The sequence below is a fragment of the Acinonyx jubatus genome, chromosome B4 (assembly GCF_027475565.1).
Source record: "Acinonyx jubatus isolate Ajub_Pintada_27869175 chromosome B4, VMU_Ajub_asm_v1.0, whole genome shotgun sequence".
In the NCBI taxonomy this organism is placed as follows: Eukaryota; Metazoa; Chordata; class Mammalia; order Carnivora; family Felidae; genus Acinonyx; species Acinonyx jubatus.
In genome coordinates, this window is record NC_069387.1 from 24,584,754 (window position 1) to 24,608,363 (window position 23,610).

General features: G+C 35.4%; 1 protein-coding gene across 15 annotated transcripts in view; it reads left to right on the forward strand.

Moving 5' to 3' along the window:
• The window catches only part of ANKRD26 (ankyrin repeat domain containing 26), a 111,577-nt gene that overhangs the window by 49,038 nt on the left and 38,929 nt on the right, over positions 1–23,610 (forward strand). For 12 of the 15 annotated variants that reach the window (XM_053225434.1, XM_053225436.1, XM_053225437.1 and 9 more), the window contains 8 exons: positions 636–726; positions 2,810–2,908; positions 3,539–3,567; positions 3,661–3,733; positions 5,370–5,627; positions 8,550–8,623; positions 14,047–14,207; positions 23,426–23,596. In XM_053225434.1, coding sequence (XP_053081409.1) covers positions 636–726; positions 2,810–2,908; positions 3,539–3,567; positions 3,661–3,733; positions 5,370–5,627; positions 8,550–8,623; positions 14,047–14,207; positions 23,426–23,596 — 956 coding nt within the window. The remainder of the gene's footprint in view (positions 1–635; positions 727–2,809; positions 2,909–3,538; positions 3,568–3,660; positions 3,734–5,369; positions 5,628–8,549; positions 8,624–14,046; positions 14,208–23,425; positions 23,597–23,610) is intronic. The other 3 variants (XM_053225424.1, XM_053225425.1, XM_053225427.1) reach the window with 3 other exon arrangements.

Consider the following 23,610-nt stretch of genomic DNA (forward strand, 5'->3'; position numbering starts at 1 on the left):
AAAACAAATGTCTGCCATTCTATTAGAAGCAGTTTAAATTTATAGCAAGTATACTTTTAAAGAATTTGTTTAAAAAAATTTTTTTAATGTTTATTTATTTTTGAAAGACAGAGAGAGCACGTGAGTGGAGGAAGGGCAGAGAGAGAGGGAGACACAGAATCCAAAGCAGGCTCCAGGCTCTGAGCTGTCAGCACAGAGCCTGACGTGGGGCTCAAGCCCACGCATTGTGAGATCATGACCTGAGCTGAAGTCAGACGCTTAACCGACTGAGCCACCCAGGCGCCCCAAAGAATTTATTTAAATACTTATTTTAAATGTCCTTTTATTTTGATCGGAAATGCAAAGTAAGGTGTTTTGTTAGTTCCTTTTTGAAATGTGCATATAAGTCAGTCTTCTGTCTATGAAAGTATTCTGGCCTTCCATGTTCAGTGTACAGAGTCAATAGCCAAATGAAGATTAAAAGGTACACTTAATCAAGAGAGCATATATGAGGTTTTCTATTTAAATGTTTTGGTTTTCAATATGTTTTTCTTATTTGTAAGTCTGATTGTTATTAAAATCGGAAATTCAGATATTTTCTTAGAAAAGGATTAGGAAATCTTTACACAACTCATTATTGATGCTAATTTTAACAGAGTATGTCTGAGAGTCCAAACAAATATGTTCCTCATTTATCTGGAGCTGTGGATCAGAAAGGGCAAAGTATATTAAATGGACAAGTAGAAGGTAAGAACTGTATTTTACTAAGAGGTCATTGGACAGAATGTTGATTTAAAACAGGAATACTGATATATTCTAATATCTAAAGAAAATCACCTATTAAATGCATAGTAAAGAGAAAGAGATGTGAAAAGGAGATAAGTTGTATCTTATGTGGTGTCAGCAACAGATTAAATTGAGAGTGCCACCAAAGGAGCTAAATGACTAGTTCCCTTTCAAGATACTGTAAGACCTAAGGAACCTCAGGAAATAAGAGCCAAAGAGGGAATGATGAGAACAGTGGCGACTACAGGGAATAAATAAAGGAAAGTAAGCAGGTGTTTATAGTGTTTCTACTGGAAGGTGGTAAAATACACTAGTTCTTTAAAAGGAATAGCAGGCTATTTGAAATGTAGGAATACTGTAAGGTGAGCTTCCAGTACTAGAATTTGTCAGAGTAGCATACCAAAATTTTCCCACTCTTACTGTTATCCTCTTTGTTGGGAAGACATTAAGGACTGACAGCTGATGATGCAGAGTTATGTCCTATCTACCATGGATGAACTTACGCATTTATAGTCAGCGATAAATGTACATACTTTAATGCCATATCAAATTGGAGGTACTTCATAAGAGAGTTATCATTTAGTGCAAAATAAGAGAATTGGAAAGAGGGTCAGTTAGGGAGACATCAAGGAAGCTATAGCTCTGATAAAAAGTTCCATTAGAAAGTTTATGACTTTTAGGGCGCCTGGGTGGCTCAGTTGGCTGAGTGTCCGACTTCAGCTCAGGTCATGATCTCAGTTCATGGATTCAAGCCCCATGTCAGGCTCTGTGCTGACAGCTCAGAGCCTGAAGCCTGCTTCAGATTCTGTGTGTTTGTCTCTCTCTGCCTCTCCCCCGCTCATACTCTGTCTCTATCTGTGTCAAAGATATACATTAAAAACAAAAATTTTTGGAGGCACCTGAGTGGCTTGGTCAGTTGAGCGTTGGCCTGTGGGCTCAGGTCATGATCTCGCGGTTCGTGAGTTTGGGCCCTGCATCAGGCTCTGTGCTGACAGCTTGGAGCCTGGAGCCTGCTTCGGATTCTGTGTCCCCACCCCCTCTCTCCGCCCCACCCCTGCTTGTGCTTTGTCTCTCTCTGTCTTTTAAAAATGAATAAACATTTTGGGGGAGTTGATAGTGGGTATGGAGGGTATAGATGTAAGATACTCATGCTAAACAAAGGGGAAAAATGTGGTAGAGATAATCCATAACAAGAATATAAAAGTGGAACATTCAAGACCATAGATCCAGAAATTACTGTTGAGAAGGAGGACTAGTGAAGGCAAAGAGAGAGGAATGCATGGTGTGTTAGCTAGGAAACTTTGGAGTTGAGGAGGAAACTCGAGAGAATTCACGTTAGATGGCTGGAGTACATGTGCACTAAATCAGAAGATTAGATCACAGCTACTCCAAAGAATACTAAAAGCAAGTGGAGTGCTAGAATTGGGGTAAAACCTAGCCACTCATTTATCCTCCTCAGATCTCTTAGACATCAAAGATACATGTTGCATTGGTATTCATTATTCAAATGAGATTAATTTGAATATGGAAGCATTGGCTGTTATTTTTTTAAGACAGCTAATTTATTATATGATAGCTATTTTTAAAAATTTTTTAATGTTTTTTTGAGCATGAGACAGAGGGCAAGCAGGGGAGGGGCAGAGAGAGGGAGGGAGACACAGAATCTGAAGCAGGCTCCAGGCTCTGAGCTGTCAGCACAGAGCCCAGTGCAGGGCTTGAACCCACAAACTATGAGATCATAACCTGAGTTGAAGTTGGATGCTCCACCGACTGAGTCACCTAGGTACCCCATGATATGATAGCTATTTTGTAAAAGCCTTTTTTAAAGGCTTACATGATCTACCAAATCAAACTAATTTTGGAAACAAAAGAAATGATAGGGTTAATTCCCTAAATGCTAAAATGGTTATTTTCCGTAAATATGATGCTGATTTTGAAATAGAAAAGATTTTTGGTATCTAAAAATTTTGTGGCAATTAATTTTATTTTTCCCTTTTGGTAATCATATTTCCATATTAAAAGCTTATTATACATTATTTCTTAGATGTGTTTTATATACCTTCTTGCATGAGTGGATCAAGAAACTTTAAGATGGATAAACTAGAGGATACAAGAAATGTAGGCATACCAGTAACCCACATGGGTATGAACAAAAATGAATACTTTTATTAACTGTTATTCTACAAGTATATATCCAAGCTGATCAATTCAGTACACTTGCTCTGATGAGAAAGAAATTATGCATTCAACTGAACCGTCATCACAACTGTGTACTGACTAAATTACAGGACAAATTGAAGAACATGGTAAATACTTGTAGTATAATGGTATAAATGATTTTGCTGTACTGCACATTAAGGGTATGCTGTTGCATTCTGCCATCGGCTTTCACATTTATCCTCTCAGGGTCATGAATTGTTCCTGTAATTCAAGATTGCTTTTCTTTACATCAGTCAGCATGTTCACATTGGTACATGTGCACTTTTCTATTTTAGTTAGTCATTTGAAACATAATCTTAACTTTTGACATCCTAACTGCATGTTCTGTGGAGCCTATATTCCTATTTTTTCTTCAGTATGTATAATGCGTTCATTTTTCTGTCTTGTCACTGTCTTAACCCACCTGCCTGTCCCCCCAAAAATAAAACACCGAAACCTAATGTAATCATTTTCAAAGCAAAGCATGAGGATTCAGCTCAGTACTAACTGCATGAATGTATAGTTGGCTTTCATATTTACATATAATTGACTATTTGTCCCTTTTGCTTTTTAGATCCTCCTGACAAATATCCTCACTTGAAGGTAAAACTTCTATATTTTTATCCTGAATTTTTAACTACAGACTGTGTGAGATGTACATTATGTCTTAATCATATTGTTTTAATACCCATTCAGCCTACCGTTGAAGTGGAAGATTCTTTTTCTGATAAAACAGTAGGAATGAAGGATATACAGACATCCGGATCAGGTAAATTTTACAATACAAATTTAACAGTGGAAAGAAGTACACTAAAATATTTGAAATGCTCTTATTCCTCATTTTTTTTGGTGGCACATTTAGTTGAAGGATTTGACATAAATAAGGTAGATGTCATTGTTGGTATCCATGTTTGAAGAAAAGATATTTACAAGCATAGGAAAAAGAGATTTAAAAAATATAAGCTTTAGTTCATGTTTCTTGTTTTATTTTGGAATCCTAAATATTCCTAATATTAATTATTAGACTCTTAGATTTTTCCAGTGTTCAAAATGCTTATTTGAATTCTGACCTTTACCTAGAGTAAAGCTTCACTTGTTAACATGTCCATTGTGTTTTAACTTGATTTCATGTTATCTAAATAACAGTTTAAGCCAAATATGTTCTGCTTAGCAGACTGTGTGTATTTGTGTATGTGTGTATGTATGTATGATGTCTTTGATTATTAAAAATGGGGGAAGTAATTATTTTTTATATTTAGTAGATACAATCTTTTAAAACAGTAATTCTGAAGCTTTTTGGCTTTATAGTCCTTTTATATCATTTAAAAATTATTGGGAATTCCAAAGAACTTCTGTTTAAGTGGGTTGCATATGTTGGTATTTACAATATTAGAAACATTTAAAATACAGGTATACACAGTCATATATTCTGTTAGCCATTAGACCTATGACCCACAGTTGTGATACTATTGCATATCATATCTTTAGAAGACTCCATTGTACACTTAATATGAAAATGAGAATGAAAATGTCAAGTAATATTTAGTATTATTGTGAAAATAGTTTTGACCTCTTGGACTGCCTGAATGGATGGATCTGGGACTCCAGGGATTTTCAGATGACACTGGAGAACTGTTTTAAACCATATACAGGGTTCGTGGATGTGAAATGATAAAGGGGCCTTTGTGATGAAATGGACATTTAAGTTCCACTTCTGCATTTTCTTTCTTTCACTTGTCTTAAGAGGTTTAAATCAGACAATCTTGCTTTTTTTAAAAAAATATATATTTTTGTTACATATTCATTTTCTGTCTCATGGCACTATTTTTTGGATCTAGTGTAGACTGAGACTTATCCTGTTTTTACATGGCAACAATTATGTCACTCAAGGCTTTTGTTTCCATATAAATTTATGTTTAGCCAAGGCTTAAAAATTGAATTCTGATGATATTGGTACATTGAGGAAAGACCATTTCATTGTGATTAAAGTAGTACATTCATTAAAAGTTTTTTTAAAAACCCATGTCTTTAGAACACACAGTGCATATTTAAACATAAAATAAATGGTTAGACATAGATTTTGTTACTAAAATATTCATAACCTTGAGCAGTCTTAATTATTAATAAATAAAGCTTTTATGAGATACAGAATATGTAATAGAGTTGCTTGAATGAATCGAAGTATATAATGGTAGAGAATTAAAAAGAAAAAATGAGAGACTAGTTAAATTTATCTATGTGAATGTCAAATATAGGACGTGTAAAATACAATAAGCTCTGAAGGAGTAGTAGTGTGTTTGGAGGGAGAGGAGGATATGGAACTGCTTCTCTGAGGAAAGAATTGATACAAATTAGTCAAGTATGTATTACTATTTGCATTCTAATAAATGAAACTTTGTTTTCAGATTTTTCGGATTGGGAGTCTACTAGTTTGACCTTCGGTAATGAGACTTGTCAAACATCCAAGAATTTGAAGGTTGATGATAAATGCCCATTTGTATCACAACCAATGATCAAAAATCAGTCAGCATCCACAGATTCTGGACCGATAACCTTAGTAGATAAAGAAAAGATTAATATTGGAACTGTGCTGCTGTTAGGTAATTGTACACTCCATGACCTGAGTGAATCACAGTTACCAGAAAACAGAGAGAGCAAAGAAGGTAATGAAGCATAGAGAATTCAGCCTCTTCGTGGCTTCACCATAGTTGTGGTTTTTCGAAAATAATTTTGTGGCAAAATTTAATTTGTGTTTATTCTTTTTAGGTAACCTACAACCAGAGTATTTTTAGCAATATATTTGCATTCTTCCTTTGACTAAAGCAACATACAGATAGCAAAGAGACATGGAGGAATTAATTTCTTTTAGGCTAGCATTTAGTGTACACTGGAGAATGGGTAGCAGGATTATATTTAGAACTTTCAGACTAGTTGGAAAAACTAGGTACGGATCTAAAGATTGACTACTCAAAACATAGTTTCTTAGCTTTATTTTTATAGCTCTAAATTCACAAGTATCGGTCATACTATAATCACTGTAACAAAAAAAGCACCTTCCCAAACAAAATGTTAAAATACTTCCTATATTTTCTATGATTTTATTTTAGTGTTGGCTTTCTCAATTGAATCACTGAGAATTTATCACATAGTATCATCTTCTCAGCTATGTACACATAGTCTGTCGCCTTGTTTTATTATTTTTAATGAATAAATAGTTCACAAGGAATATTGGTTTTAAAGAGTGCTGTATTATTTAAAAATAATATATGGAAAACCAATTTTTTTAAATAGTATCTTTAAAATTTTTTTTTAAATATTTTTATTTATTTTTGAGAGAGAGAGAGCATGAGCAGGGGAGGGGCAGAGAGAGAGGGAGACACAGAATCTGAAGCAGGTTCCAGGCCCTGAGCTGTCAGCACAGAGCCTGATGCGGGCGGGGCTCGACCTCACAGACTGAGATCATGACCTGAGCCGAAGTCGGACGCTCAACCGACTGAGCCACCCAGGCTCCCCTTGGAAAACCAATTTTAATTCTACTAAGATACTCAGTCTATTGATTAATGACATTTAATGTGTGTTCTACTTTATGTACCAGTGCCCCTTTTCAGTCATTTGATCAGGTCTGTACTAATAAATTGTACAATATTTTTTTCACCTCTGTAGTTTTATGTTCTTTTCTTTCTTGATTTCTAAAATTAACATGTAATCTCAAAAGATTTTGAGCTCTTTCCTAGAGTAGTGAGTATAGGCTATAAATCCAAAGTTATTTAATATACAAGTGACTTGTTTGTTGTTACTTCTTCATGAGTTTGGTAGATCCCAGAGGCAGGACTTTCAAAACAAAACACCTACACAGGCTTCTGTAACACATAGAAGGATATGAAATAGAAAAATTACAAAATAAATACAAGCAGCTTAAACCAGTTCATATAGATCATTTCTTACTTGATGCCTTTTAAAAGTTTTGAACAGAGTTCTCCAGGGACTGAAGATTGTGTGTTTATTCATTTAATACAGATTTAGTCTGTGCTGGGTCCTAATAATTTTATATCCTGAGTATTTCTGGAACCATTCTGTTGAGTTGGATGTGCATCATCTTTATTTTATATTACTGCCTTCTAATTCATCTCCCATCTTTTATTACTATGCCATTCAAATTCATCCTTCCCCACAGTATTTAGAGTGATTTGTCTCAAATGCAAAGAGGACCATGAGCTACTGTTGAAAACATATTTATGTCCAGGCATCTTAAAATTATATATAAGGCTCTCATAATCTAGACTTCTGCCTAACTCTCCATCTTTACACCTTTCTACTGTCTGCTTTTTTCTCTGGCATTCTGAACTGCTGGTGATGTCTTCCTCTTTGATCCCTGTATTTTGGACAAATAGTTACCCTGGCATGTGCTTCTCTCCCTGTCTTGCTAAGGCCTTGCATGCTCTCCCCTTTTTCTGCCTTCTAACACCTTTGAATCTTGCTAACCTCATTGTTGGAGTCTTAGCTCAGTCATTCTCTCTTGAAAAGCCATTCCTGACACCTTTTATCTACATGTTTCTCTAAACCTAGGTGCTTAGTACTTAGTGGGAACTCCGTAAATAATTACTGCATAAAATAAATAAAGGCTGTTGACACAAAGATGATTTAAGAGATTATCCCATATAGTCCAGGAGCAAAAGTAGAAGATACGTAAAGAACTAATTTATAGTTCAGGTGGTGAAGATACACTAGAAAAATCTATAAAGTACTAAGGTAGCCCCAGAGAAAGAGACACCTATTTATCTGGGGAAAGATAGCCATTAACAAGGATGACTCTACATAGCAAGCAGTCTGAGTCCTAAAAGATGGGAAGAAAATTGTCAAATAGTGGAGGAAAACGTTTCAGGAATGTTTACTTATCAGGAACATACACCTATAGAAAGGGTATACACTGATAAAAACATAAAAAGTAATAGTAATTTTGGAAACCATGAATAATGTTGTAGTTGAATCTTAGTGTGTTATTAAAGAGGTACTGTTACAAGTGTGTTGTGACTTTATATGTTTCTACTGTTTTTTAAAATTTTTGTTTTGTTTCTGATTGTTTTGTTCATTGATGTTAGGTGGATGGATTTGTAAATGAATCTTTGAGATGTTTGTATGCATTTAAGCTGGTGACATCTAGTATTTCCCAAATGGTTTGTTGAAGTTTTAGATAATTATAAGTATTTCTTAAAGAAGTAAATATTCAGGGGCCACCTGGGTGGCTCAGTTGCTTAAGTGACCGATTTCAGCTCAGGTCATGATCTCTTGGTTTGTGAGTGCAAGCCCCACGTCGGGATCTGTGCTGACAGCTCAGAGCCTGGAGCCCATTTCGGATTCTGTGTCTCCCTCTTTCTCTGCCCCTCCCCTGCTCATGCTCTGTCTCTCTTTCCTTCAAAAATAAATAAGCATTAGAAAAAAATTAAAAAAAAAAGAAGTAAATATTCAGGTAAAGATTAATTTAAGCTTTCAATTGATAAAATGTTATTTTCTATTTTTATGAAGGTTATAGCTTTTATCTAACCATTCTGAGTAATCTATTTTAACTAAATATATGTATTTGTCAGCAGACCTAGACTTAGAATTAACATCAGTGGAAGAGCGAGAAAGGCTTGATGGAAGTGAAAATAACCACCCACAGGTATGTAAAACGTTAAATTTCCGATTTTATATTGTTTTCCTTGCTTTGATAATGTGATACAGTTCAAGTGAAATTATCTTTTGAATGAGCATTTGAAGTTGATAGATTATAACTTAGTATTTAGTTTTTATAAAATTTTATAAGTTACAAAACTTAAAATATTGTTAGAATTTATAGTAACTTATAGCTAAACTTTATCCTTGGAATTGAGGCAAAAAAAAATTCCTGAATTTTGTTTGCTTCTTCCATTATTGTAACTTCCTTACATGATAAAGAACGTAACATCAAATATTGAATCATATGTTTAAGCAGTTGAAATTATGAGCAATATAACAATGATGACCACTGACTTAGATTCATGTAGAAGGAGTAATTATTTTCAGTGGTTCAAAATGTGCAGTTTCATAATGCCAGTCACTAATGCCAAGATTAAAGATGTATATTCCAACTTTGGTCTCTTTGTAGTTGACTTTGGAGAATGGGGTCATACAATGAACACAACTGCCTATTGTAGAATCACACCCTATAGGATGGGTTATACACAATAGGTTTTTAAGTTATTTCATTTCAGCATAGGAGCTCAGTAAGTATTATTAACAGTTTTCTTATCCACTCTCAGTTGACATTACAATATATCAGAGCTGGGTACAAGTAGATAATCTGTATTGATGTACACCACCATTATAGTATACAATTTGAAATTTCTTTCTCATTGATATTAATTGATTTTGGCTGCTAATAATTTTAAGTTTGCCTATTCTCTAGTTATTAGTCTTTAAAAAAATACTCAAATGCACTTTAGGGCTCATTATTTAAGGGATGGTAAGGTAAAATGTTTTTAAAGTTTGCAACATTAAAAGTCATCTAATTTATTTTTTGGTAGATTTAACATGTAATGAATTGTTTAGTTCAAAAAACTGACAAAATTAAGTTTATGAGTTCATGTTTTTCTTCTGTCTTAGGCTAAGGCAAGTTATTTTTCACTTCTTACAGGAAGTTACAATCCAGTGATTTGGGAACAGCTAAACATAGATTAAAAAATTTAACAGTTAAATTTTGATTATTTTCTAATTTTTCTTTGTCCATACTTGATTACTTAAGGATAAGGTTATTTTACAAACATGTATCCCGGCAGAAAAGACATCTGAAAATCAAAACAAGGAAATTAACTGTCCGTTTTTGCATCTGCAAAAAATGACTCAAGAACCAGAAATGAATAAGGAATGTGATAGAGAGCATGATATATCTGTATATTCAGGATGTGCTTCTATGCAAAACTTGGAGGAAATGTGGATCACACAAGGCAAATTAGAGTGGAAAAATAGCTAAAAACTCATTACCAGTGAGTTAAAGCAGAAGTTTGGTGAAATTTGTTAACAGTACAGAATTCCTACTTATCTTGAAGAAGAGCCACCACATGGTCACTCTAAAGAAGGAGCCAACTTAAAGGAAATACCTTCTAATTGGACAAATAATGTTCCTCAAAAAAAATAAAAATAGATCTACCCTATAACCCAGCAATAGCACTGCTAGGAATTTACTTGATTGTGAGGAAGAAGATGCATTTGGAGTGTCTGTGTCAATAGTATTTCAGGCATTTCCTGAACAAAAAGAGCCTAGTCTTGAAAATGTCATTCTCTCTCATTCATACTCTGGGTCCCCAGAATATGCTTGCCAGTCATCTTCTACGCTTTCTTTAAATGAAAGTAAATCATCAGGGAAATACAAATCAAAACCACACTGAGATATCACCTCACGCCAGTCAGAGTGGCTAAAATGAACAAATCAGGAGACTATAGATGCTGGGGAGGATGTGGAGAAACAAGAACCCTCTTGCACTGTTGGGAATGCAAACTGGTGCAGCCACTCTGGAAAACAGTGTGGAGGTTCCTCAAAAAATTAAAAATAGATCTACCCCATGATCCAGCAATAGCACTGCTAGGAATTTACCCAAGGGATATAGGAGTGCTGATGCGTAGGGGCACGTGTACCCCAGTGTTTATAGCAGCACTTTCAACAATCGCCAAATTATGGTAAGAGCCTAAATGTCCATCAACTGACGAATGGATAAAGAAATTGTGGTTTATATACACAATGGAATACTACTTGGCAATGAGAAAGAATGAAATATGGCCTTTTGTAGCAACGTGGATGAACTGGAGAGTGTTATGCTAAGTGAAATAAGTCATACAGAGAAAGACAGATACCATATGTTTTCACACTTCTGTGGATCCTGAGAAACTTAACAGAAACCCATGGGGGAGGGGAAGGAAAAAAAAAACATCTTAGGGAGAGAGCCAAACCATAAGACACTCTTACAAACTGAGAATACACTGAGGGTTGATGGGGGGTGGGAGGGAGGGGAGGGTGGGTGATGGGCATTGAGGAGGGCACCTGTTGGGATGAGCACTGGGCGTGGTATGAAAACCAATTTGACAATAAATTTCATATTAAAAAAAAGAAAGTAAATCAGACTATGAAGATGAGAACAAACCAGACATTGAGCATCTTTTTAACAACAATTAGAATTTTTATAATGATATAGAAAATAAAAAAGCAAGGAACCCACTAGTTACATTTAAAGTGAAAGAAGGCCAGGAGTTTGACTTGCAAATGGCAAAAAATACGGACCAAAATACCACCGACTGTAAATTAGACATTGGACATATACCTCAGTCTAGTGATTCAGAGAGCCTTTTTGGTTTGTGGCTTGCCTGCTCCGATGTGATGAAACATGTGATTCAGACAAAAAGGCATGATATTTCTGCTGTCACAATCACAAGAAAACAAAACCAATACAAGACTTTTTCCAGAAGCCATTATATGCAGATAATGACAGTACTCATAACTATAAAAGTGTTAAGTCTGAATTAGAAATTGTGAGTTCTTCTTCACCATCTAGTTTTCCAGCATCTAAAGTATATTTAAGTGAAGAATTACATCAAGATATGCAAAGGTTTAAGAATGAGATAGGCATGTCACAAGTAGAGTTCCTGGCTTTGGAAAAAGAGAAAGTTCAACTTCCAAAAGAGATAGAGGTCCCCCTTGCTGTTACTCTTGTTTTTTCTTTTTAGCAATTGTCGATCCATTCTGATTTTCCACTTAAGAGAAAAGGAGTTTGTATAAAATGGAATTGTCTAAATAAGTAATTGTGTCTGGAAATAGATTATTTCTGCTATCTAACAAATAGGAGTTCAGGAAAACATTATGATTTGTTTTCCTTAAAGTTTCTGTGTCAGTCTTCCAAGTAGCATATGAACTGGGAAACTAATTAGCTGTATAAGTACCATGTGACCTCATGAACCAGAATAATCATAAAGACACTGCTTAAAAAACATAATCTCCAGGTTTTTTTTTAATCTATTGGCTTAAATATAAATTGCATTTCCATAAACAATAAAAGGGGAAGGAAGGAATAACTAAGAGAAGGAATATAAACAAATGTTCCCAGCCAGAATTGCTTCAGTATGTGTCAGTAGACCCTGGGTCTAGGGTTCTTTCTTGTCTAGCAAGACAGCGGGATACAGGATTAAAATGGGAGAGATGGCTAATGTCCGGAGAACACAAGAGCCCCAATTAAGGGTCCTTGCTCTGTTGTTATTAGGATCAGAAGGCTTCCAAACATGGTGATTGACGTGCACAAAGAGATAGTAAGTCTGTGAACATGCACTCATGGGCATGAGGGAAAGGGGGTTTGAAGATATAGGGTGTTAGGGGTTTGGGTCAATATAAAACAAAATCCTGGTGCCTGGCAGATGGTTGTTAACAGCCCACCTGAGCACCTTATCTGTTTATCTTAGCTAGTCTAGGGGATAAGACAGATGCTACTTCAGGATCCACAAGGCACCTTTCTTTTGCTAATTAGCTCCCCTCTGGGCATCTTTACCCTGCAGCCTGTAGCCTATAGCCCTATTTACCTGTTTACCTAATTTGGTCCTTCCTTCCTGTGAAAGCAGCTTTCTGCTATAATACTAAATTGGGGGGCATTTTTGCCCTGAATACCTAATCTTGCTTACCTCATACACCTTTGTATGGGGGCCTTTGCCCTCCTCTCTATTCTGGGGCCCTTTGCCCCACTTCTCTCATCTTATTTGCCTAATCTTGTTTACCCAAACTTGGGTGTGAGCATCCTATGGCTTTGTAATTCTTTATGTCTTGTTAACCCATCAGTGCAGGCTCAGGGAATTCCTAAGCTTACTCCCCACAAATACATGCAGTCTTCTCTGCTTTACTCACAACCTTGGAACTTAGATTTCAACATGACCACTTTGAGATAGTTTTAATAAACAAATATTTGTATTATCACCACTTTTTTTCACACTTTTTAAATCATCATTCTCAGATGTTTCTGTTGAGTCAGACTTTGACTTTATGTTTAATAAAGTATGACACATTTTGACATGTATGATTTTTACCATGTAGGTAGCATAAGCCTTCAGCAAACCTTCGGTATTTAACTCCAAGGGAGAAAACTGAGTTTTGAGATGTGTGGAGTTTAGAAATAGACAAAATCTAGAGATATCCTTCTTTAAAAGAAAAAGTAGCTAATGTCCTCGTCCCCTATGAAGGTATTAATTTACTGTGCCAAAGTCATACTTTTAAGGTATCCTATTAATTTAATGAATTTGTGGTCATTTATCTGATTCAGCATTAAAGAATTGTATCATCTCTTTTGGTGCCATAAAATGCTAGGTAATGCCACTTCAGGAACTTTGGACAAATTTAACCTTTTTTAGTTTTACTCGAATTATCAGTAGAAAATGGGTTTAAAGTTGATAATTACTTTTATACCCTCTCCCTATAAAATTTTATGGTTGTTGAATGTGAAATTCAGGGAGCATTACTAATTTCCCAGAATTCCAGCCTAACATCCTTTTCACTCTGTACCTTTTGTGTTGTGGCAAACCTTCCTTTGTAAATTTTAGGGAACACTGTTACTTTTTTTGAGAACCTTGGGATCCAAATTAAAAAGAATTATAAAAGGCAGTCAGGGAAAGAATAGCTTCGTGCAGAAAGAGGAAAGCTTCCTGTTTTGGTTACTGGAGCACCTCAATGTCACATGTCTTAAATCTGGCTGTTGTGTAAAACCCAGGTGGTAAGGATAGGAAAGGACAAATTTTGTCTTTGTCTTTTTATTTCTTTGTATTTCTTGGTCAGATGGGGTGGGGGTGCGGTGGGGAATTTTCGGTAGCAAAGTGTGGATATGAATAAGAGTACAAAATTAAGAAAGCCCTTTTAGAAATTTTGGAAAATTCTGCTTTTTTTATTCAAACAGAAATGAAGCCGACTTTATAAAAATTATAATTACGTGTAATGATAAACTAAACACAAAATGTTTATCAATTAAAATTATGACAAACTGTCAACTGATAAAATTAATGAAAAAACTTCTTTTTATTGACTAAAGTAACAATTACCTTTAGTATCAAGTTCCATTAAAGGTTGAAGAAAAACACAGAAGTAGTGACATGGAAGTATCAGAAAACATACATGATGTTGCAGCTGCTGGATTAATTCAACAAAGAAAGAATGGAAAAACCGATAACCATCAATTTCCTGTTACAGAAAATAAAGATTCTGATAGGTAAGCCATAGCAATGTTTAAATAGTAGGTAATTGTTATTTTCCTATGCAACAAACTTTTATAGTTTGAGCTGATGTTCATGATGAACAAGTTTCGTATTTTTCGTGGAGATATTTCATCCTATGTGGTAATCAGAAAAATGTAAATAATGAGATACCATTTTTTGCAGTCATAGTGATAAATATTTTATTAAAAAATAATCAAAGTGGGGCGCCTGGGTGGCTCAGTCGGTTAAGTGTCCAACTTCAGCTCAGGTCATGATCTCACAGTCTGTGAGTTCGAGCCCTGCGTCGGGCTCTGTGCTGACAGCTCAGAGCCTGGAGCCTGCTGTGGATTCTGTGTCTCCCTCTCTCTCTGCCCCTCCCCTGCTCATGCTCTGTCTCTCTCTGTCTCAAAAATAAATAAAAAACATTTAAAAAAAAATAAAATAAAAAATAAAGTTAGGAAATGTGAGGAAAATGACATTCTTATTCACTGTGGCTAGATGAAGTTGGTAAATCCTTTCTGAAGGGTCATTTAGCAGTGTGTTTCAAAATTTCAGATATGTCGTTGCACCTGGGCAGCTTAGTTGGTTAAGGGTCCAACTTCGGCTCAGGTTGTGATCTTGCACTTCATGAGTTTGAGCCTTGCGTCAAGCTCTGTGCTGACAGCTCAGAGCCTGGAGCTTGCTTCAGATTATGTGTCTCTCCCTCTCTCTCTGCCACTCCCCTGCTTGTGCTCTGTCTCTGTCACTGTCAAAAATAAATGATAAAACATGAAAAAAATTTTCAGATAGGTCATCCCGTTATTCCAGTGGCTTCATTGCCAGGACTCGATCCTCCAGGAAAACAAGACTTCTATAACACACACTGTAAGGACATTTATTATGTATATAAAATAGGATAGATATTTTAAGGTTACTTACATAAATATGTTACGTGTATATGTTAAGGATATTTATTATAGCATTCCCATATCAAAAAATTGAAGATAGCCTAAATGTTTATTTACTTATTTTGAGAGAGAGACAGAGAATGTATGCATTGGGGAGGGGCAGAGACAGAGGGAGAGCGAGAATCATAAGCAGACACCATGGTAACAGTGCAGAGGCCAACACAGGGCTCGATCTCACGACCACAAGATCATGACCTGAGTCAATATCAATAGTCGGATGCTCACCGGACTGAACCACCTAGGAGCCCCAGAGACAGGCTAAATATCCATTAATAAGGAAGTAAATTTTCACTTCTATAAAATAATGGAGTATGTGACCATTTTAAAAAATGAAATTTGGTTTACAGTGTACTGATGGTTTAACAAAGTATATTTAAAGCATTTGGTTTGATGTCATGTCTTATGCACATTTTGTTAGAATACTTTTAATATCTACTGAATTGCAAAAGGAAGTTCCCTGCTACACTGGCAGTCTACTTCATTACCAGCAAAATTGCTAGTTATTAGATTTTTGGTTTTGTTTCCCAGTGCATGAGTGCTCAAATGTTGGACCCTCAACTTAATCTGAATATTGCCAAGAGGTTTCACATGGCAACTTGTCTCATATTCTACATAAACATTTGATGACCCCTGTGCTATAAACAAAAATGCTGATAATGCAATGAATCGTTTTTATAAAGGTACCTTGCTTGGATGCCATTATCCTTCCTTTTTAAAGAGAACATATTTCAACATACACCACACCAAATTTTTCAACAGTGCCTTCATGTTATGCAATTTATGACAATTCAGTTTACAAAGTAGGAATATTTTCTGCATTCTCACCCCCTTTTAGTTCTGTGTATAAAATTTTAATATGCTAATTACTTTGGATAGTATAAAATATCCTAGAGTTAGGTGACTTTTTAAAAATGTTTATTTTGAGAGAGAGAGAGAGAGCATGCTCACATGAGTGGGGGAGGGGCAGAGAGAGAGGGAGAGAGAGAATCCCAAGGAGGCTCCATGCTGTCAGTGCAGAGCTCGATGCAGTGCTCCATCTCATGACCCTAGAGATCATGACCTGAGCCGACATCAAGAGTTGGATACTTCATGGACTGGGCCACCCAGGTGCCCTTAGAGGTCAATAATTTTTATCAAGCATGAAATACTGCCCTTGAAATTTAGTTTTCTGTGGTCTTTCTAAGCATGAGAAAAATGGTAATCAGCTTATATAATATTATATATCTAGAAAATTTTAAGGAGTCTTCTCATTGTATAATTTCGTGAGTTATTTAGTACCTTGGTCTGGCATTAAAAAAAAAAAACACTAGTGTTACATATATGCAATTTTTAAGACTTCAAAATATTACAAAAATACTACATAATCCTTATGTAACAATTGAAAACTACAGCAATAATAGAAAATTAGATCAATGATGATCATTCCACTTAGCTCTAAATCCTTAAAGAGCCTTCTTCACTCTTTGATCCTGATTTCCCTCCCATCCACTCTTGAATTCATTGTAGCAATTTTCCCTTTCCAATCTTCACTACTCCAGAATTGTTTTTTCAAGGTTACCACTGATTTTCACTTTAATGAGTCTGAACATAATTTCATACATCTCATTTTATTTAACCTTTCAGCAATATTTGACCCAATGGAAAACTCTCTCCTCCAAAATTCTGTCTCCATGTTGCTTTTAGGATATCACTCACTCACCTGATTTTCCCGCTGCCTTTCTAGTCTGTACACCTCAGCCTGATTTGCTTGTTTCTCCTCGTCCTCCACCTTTTAACCCATTGATGTCTTCCAGGAATTTGCCTTTGATTTTCCTTCTCTTGACTTTTACTATCTTTTATATTCTAATGATCCTCAAGTTTATATCTTCAGCCCAGATCTCTCTCCATAATTCCAGACCCACATATCAAACTGCCTACTTGATATCTCTTTCTGGATAGCTATTGCAAACTTAACATGTCCAAAATTGAACTACTGATATTCTTTCTTAATATTTGCCTTTCATGTCTTTCCTAATTGAGTTAATAACAGTTCCATGAGTTGCTCTGCTAGAAAACTTGGTATCATCTTTGAGTCCTGTCTTTTTTTTTTTTTCTTTTTCTTTCTCTTTGTCTTTTTCTTTCTCTTTTTCATACACATCACATCTAATCTGTCAGCAAATCTTGTCGGGTCTTCCTTCAAATATATCCAGAATCCAAACATATCTTCCATGACCAAGAGACTGTCATCTGTTGTTTATATTGGTGTAATAGGTAACTAATTGGTCTTCTTGTTTGTTTCTTCTTTTGTTTTTACTCTGTTTCCTTTAATTCTGAACACATTGGATCTATTAAAATGTAAGTCAGATTGTGTCCTTCCTCTGCTCAAAACCTAATTGCCTCCCATTTCACTCAGAGTACATGCCAAAACTCTTCCTAATACCGACAAGTCCTATATAGGATCTTTTCTTCTCAGGTGTCTCCTTCTGTCTGATTTGAACTATTTTCTACCCCTTTCATTCTGTCCAGCCATACTGAATTTCTCACTACTCTTTAAGTACTTCGGACATACTTCTGTACTTGCTGTTGACTCTATCTGGAATGCTTTCCCTCTGATACCTCATGGCTTGCTTTTTCCCTTTTTGTTTGTTTTTTCTTTCGGTTTTTTGCTTAAATGTCACTTTCTCAGCAAGGCCTTTCTTGGCCATCCTGACTAGTATTTCAACTACCTTTTTCCTATAACACATCAAAATTTGATTTCTCTGCTTTAGTTTTTCTCCTCTAATACTGTATATTTTGCCCATGTAGTTTATTGTTATTGTATGTTTACTTCACTCATGAGTAGGATTGTTATCTGTTCGTTGCCATGTCCTCAGTACCTAGAAAATGTTCTAGTGTATATAGTGCTTATTCAATAATGTTTATTGAGTGAACGGAGTTTAACCTGTGTATATTGTGTTTAACATAATACTAGTTCTCACTTTTACAAAGTTTGGCGTGGGTTCATTCTGACAATTAAACCTGCCAGTTATATACATTTTTTGGATTTTGGGGGGCCCAATATTGTGTTTACTTGCTACTTTTCTTTTAGTTATATTTATGTTAGTTTTAATTATGGTAAAATGTATCAAAGGAATAGCAAACTTCCTTTATATTTATTAAGGAAACTAAAACATGGTGCCAAATTATTATAGGACTTTAAAAATTCTTGCCAAGGGATTATGAGCCCTCAATACCTGAAATAAAAAGATGAAGTTGGAATTTATCACTTACAAATAAGAGCGAGCTATGCTGGTTAGGTATAGTCTTTTCTAACAGAGCAGTCTGCTATTCTTATACAGGGTTTGGGGAAGAGTGGAGTTTAAGGATTGGGGGACTTTCAGAGAATTAAATGGTTTGTCATCATCTGAAGTACCATGGTTATTTGGGTGAGACTGTTGTGGATTGGTTGGCATGCTGAGGCATATGTGTTAGAGTGATTTTGTCCTTTATTGGCTGTCTTTCAGAAGGAAGGGGCTGAAATGGATTGGTTGGTGAGTAAGGCTGGTGGGCATTGATTAACACATTTAAAACTGATTCTGGTGGCTTCTGTTACCATGGCTACATGTTAGGGTTTTGTTTTTGTTTTTGTTTTTTGTTTTTGTGTTTCTAAGTTTGAGGTGGCTTTCACCAGATGTTTTCTATTTAAAAGCTGCTTCTATTCACTGTGTTCAAAATGAAAGCTATTTCAAATTCTATAATTACAGATTCATTTTTGAAGTTTGGGTCAAGAGGAATTGTTTGATAATTGCTTTCAGAAAGATTCTTCTTTTCTTGGATGTTATTTCAACTAGAAAAGTTATCTGTACAACAGTTTTTTGAGAAAACAATTGCTAGTTTTTGTTTTTGGTGCTCTTAAGGGCTCATGTTTAAGTCCTAAATAATCTGTGGGAAATTTCATTGTTTTTGGAAATGTATGTAGCTGCATGGTAATAATATTCTCTTGCATGCATTTAGTCCATGAAAAAGTAATTATAATTTTCTTTTTGGCGAATCCTCTAGTTTTTTCTATCAGGATTAGATACGAGGCTAAGAGTATCCAAATCATTTGTTTTTAATTTTTTTTTTTAACGTTTATTCATTTTTGGAGAGACAAAGTGAGAGTGGGGGACGGGCAGAGAGCGAGGGAGACAAAGATTCGGAAGTAGGTTCCAGGCTCTGGGCTGTCAGTACAGAGCCTGATGTGGGACTGGAACCCACAAACCATTAGATCACAAACTGAGCCGAAGTCATACACTTAACAGACTGAGCCATCCAGGCGCCGCAAACCATTTTTTTTCCCCCAAACAAAAGCATAGCTAATCAGATTGTTGCTATTTTTGAGTGATATATATGACATATGAGTACTTCAGAATTTTTGAAGTTTTTCTAGATTTATTGACATAATTAACATACAACTGTGTAACTATAAGGTATACCTCTATTAATTTGATACACTTTTATATTGTAAAATGATTACCACAATAGTGTTAATACTTCCATGACCTCACATAATTATCATTTCTTGTTTGTGATGATCTACTCTTGTAGCAACTTTCAAATATATAATACAGTATTGTTTTTTTTTTCCGACATTTATTTATTTATTTATTTATTTATTTATTTATTTATTTGGGACAGGAGAGACAGAGCATGAACGGGGGAGGGGCAGAGAGAGAGGGAGACACAGAATCGGAAACAGGCTCCAGGCTCTGAGCCATCAGCCCAGAGCCTGACGCGGGGCTCGAATGCACGGACCGCGAGATCGTGACCTGGCTGAAGTCGGACGCTTAACCGACTGCACCACCCAGGCGCCCCTATAATACAGTATTGTTAACTGTAATCACCATCCTGCACATTAAATCCCCAGAATTTATTAATCTTGTAACAGGCAGTTTGCACCCTTTGACCAATATCTACCCATTTCTCATAGCCTCCTAACCCTGGCAACCACCAGTCTGTTCTGTTTCTGTGAATTTTTTTTTTTTTACGATTCCACATATAAGTCAGATCATACAGTATTTATCTACCTGTTTCTGATTTATTTTCACTGAGCATAATGCCCTCAAGTTTCATTCATGTTGTCACAAATGGTAGGATTTCCTTCTTGTTTGTGGCTGAAAATATTCCATTGTAAATATATACCATATTTTTTAATCCATTGATCCACTGATGGATGCTTAGGTTGTTTGACTATTGAAAATAATGCTGCAATAAACATAGGGCTGTACATATCTCTTCGAGGTAATGATTTCATGTCTTTAAGATATATACCCAGAAATGGAATTATTGGATCATATGGAGGTTCTATTTTTAGTTTTTTGAGGAACCACCATACTGTTTTACATAGTGGCTGTACCAATTTACAGTCCTACAGCAGTACAAGGAATTCCTTTCCCGTACATCATTGCCAGTGATATCGCTTGTCTTTTTGGCAATAGCCATTTTAATAGGTCAAAGTGATATCTATATACTGCAGTTTTGATTTGCATTTCCATGGTGAATAGTGATATCGAGCACCTTCTTATGTACCGCTGGCCATTTGAATATGTTCTGAGGAGAGACGTCTATTAAGGTGCCTTGCCCGGTTTTTAATTATATTTGTTTTTTGCTATTGAATTGTATGAATTCCTTACACATTTTAGATATTGATGTTTTTCATATTTGTAGTTTGCAAATGTTTTCATCCTTTCCATAGGTTGCCTTTCCGTCATGTTGCTTGTTTCTTTTGCTGTGCAGAAACATTGTTTATTGCACTGTTTTTGCTTTTATTGCTTGTACTTTGGATGTCATATCCTAAATCATATGTAAGATCAATGTCAAGGAGCTTTTATCCTGTTTTCTTCTAGGAGTTTTATGATTGAAGGTTTTACATAGAAGTCTTTATTTGGGTTTGTATTAATTTTTGTGAGTGGTGTAAGGTAGCGGTACAGTTTTATTCTTTTGGATGTTAATATAGTTTTCTCAGCATCATTTATTGAAGAGATTATCCTTTCTCTTCTGAGTATTCTTGGGTCTCTTAACAAATTTTAGTTGACTTTATGCATGGGTTTATTTCTGGGTTCTTGATTCTGTTTCGTTCATCTTTGTGTTTGTTTTTATGCAAGTTCATACGGTTTTTTAGTACCATAACTTTGTAATAGTTTGACACCAGGAAGTGTGATGCTTCCAGCTTTGTTCTTCTTTCTTAGGATTGCTTTGGCTATTTGGGGTCTTTTTTGTTCCTTACAAATGTGAGGAATGTTTTTATTTCTGTGAAGAAGGTCATTGGAATTTTGACAAGGATTGCATTGAATCTGTAGGTGGTTTCAGGTAATGTGGATATTTAACAATGCTGATTTTTCTAATCCCTAAACAATGGGGTATATTTCCATTTGCTTGTGTCTCTGCTGTTCTTTTATCAAAGTCTTGTAATTTTTACTATATTTTTCAGAAAGTACCCACTTTATTGAGAGTTATCATGAAAAGATGTTGAATTTTGTCAAATGCTTTTCCCTTACCTATTGTGATGATCATATGATTTTTTTATTCTGTTAATGTGGTATATATCAAATATATTTATTTGATTTCTGAAGGATAATTTTGCTGAGTAAAGTATTCTTGATTGGTAGTCTTTTTCTCTTAGCACTTTGAACATACAATCCCACTCTCTCCTGGCCTGTAAGGTTTCTGTTGAGAAATTGCTAATAGCCTTATGAGGGTTCACTTGTAATCAGATAGTCTTTCCTCTCTCTTTTTCATTCTTTTACTTTGTTCTCTGCTGATTGCATTATTTGAAAGTTCCTGTCTTTAAATTCACAGATTTTTTTTTTTTTTTTGCTTGATCCATTTTCCTGTCAGTTATCACTCTTGCTTTTTTCATCTCATTCATTATACTCTTCAGCTCCAGGATTTTTGTTTAGTTATTTTTTACTATTTCCTGCTCTTTGTTAAACATCTCATTTTATTCATATAGTATTTTTCTGATTTTACTGAATTGGCTTTTTGTGTTTTCTTATAACTCATTTTCCTTAAAATTGCTATTTTGAATTCTCTTTTGAATAAATAACAGATCTCCATGTGTTTCAGATTGATTACTGGAAGATTATTGTGATCCTTTGGTGGTATCATATTTCCTTGATATTTTATATTCTTTGCAATTTTGCATTGCTGTCTTTGCATTTGAAGTAGCAGTCACCTCCTCCAGTCTTTAATGACTACCTCTTCAGTATGTCCAAACCTGATTTTTTTGCTCCAGTGGTGTGCTGGAAATTCTCTGCAGGACACCTCGTTTTCCAAAAAGGCTCTCTCATCCGCAGGTGATTATCTTAGTGTTTTCTAGGGAGGGACTCCCAGATGTGGCTGAGAGGGAGGGACTGGAGGCAGTTTATGGGCTATTGCTAGGTCCGCAGATAGACTATAGTATGTATGCCTGTTACCTGATGCACAGGTAGGCAAGACTTTTCCTCAGTCCCTTGGAATATGGTGCTAGGTCCCCACAGCTCCTGCAAAGGCAGTTTTGTCCGTAGGTAGATAGATGCCAGTTTGTTGTAGGTGGGCAGATGCAACAAGGTACATCTCATTCAGCTATGATACTGATATCACTCTGACATATGGGTATTTTAAAAGTAGTTTTTCCCCTAAGATATTTCCCTGATTTCTTCTTTCATGTTATATGGACCTCATACTATTTTAAAACTTTGTTTAAATTAAGCATTTTCAGATTTAAAAGCAAAACCAAAAATATAGCGCAAATCTATTACTCCCATGTCTAAGAGTCACTGCCTTTAGGCAATGAACTCTAACTTTTTAGTGTAACCTTCAAGGTTCTTCAGAATTTCTTTCCTGACTTATCTCTTACTCCTTGCTTCCATGTATTTTATGCTTTTTTTTCCTCAAGTTCCTAAAAGTTTGTACTTTTCTTTCAAGGCACCTAGATGCAATCTATGTAATCTTTGTGCTCACATTCTAATCGCTTAAGAAAATGGTTTTTTCCTGTTTCTTTTCCTGGTGACCTCTCCTGTTTATTTTCCCTCTTCAATAAAACCTTTCTGGTCCTCACTCACAGCTTTTCATATGTCAATTCTTACAAATCACATTGTATTATAATTATATATTTATCTGTGTTTGAAGCAACAAATGAGTATTTCCTTGTATATGGTTGGTACTTCATCACTGTTTTGTGAATTAATAAATTAAGTCAGATGGGTAAAATTCAGAACTTTATGAAAATTGTCTTTTTATTCTTTATCAGTAAAATTATTAGAAAACGTTGGCTTTTTATATGGCTTTTTAATGGATTTTTTTTAAAGTAGTGAACCTGGTTTACATATGAAGAAGTTAAAGAAAGGTGAAGATGAAGAAGGGACATCAGAAGAATCTGTGATCACACCAGTGTTGAAGAAGGCCGATTCCCTAACTGGTGGTCTACTACAAATGAATGAGGGCAGCAGTTTAAGTGAAAAGGATCAGCATGAAAGCAGGTAAAGTCTATCAA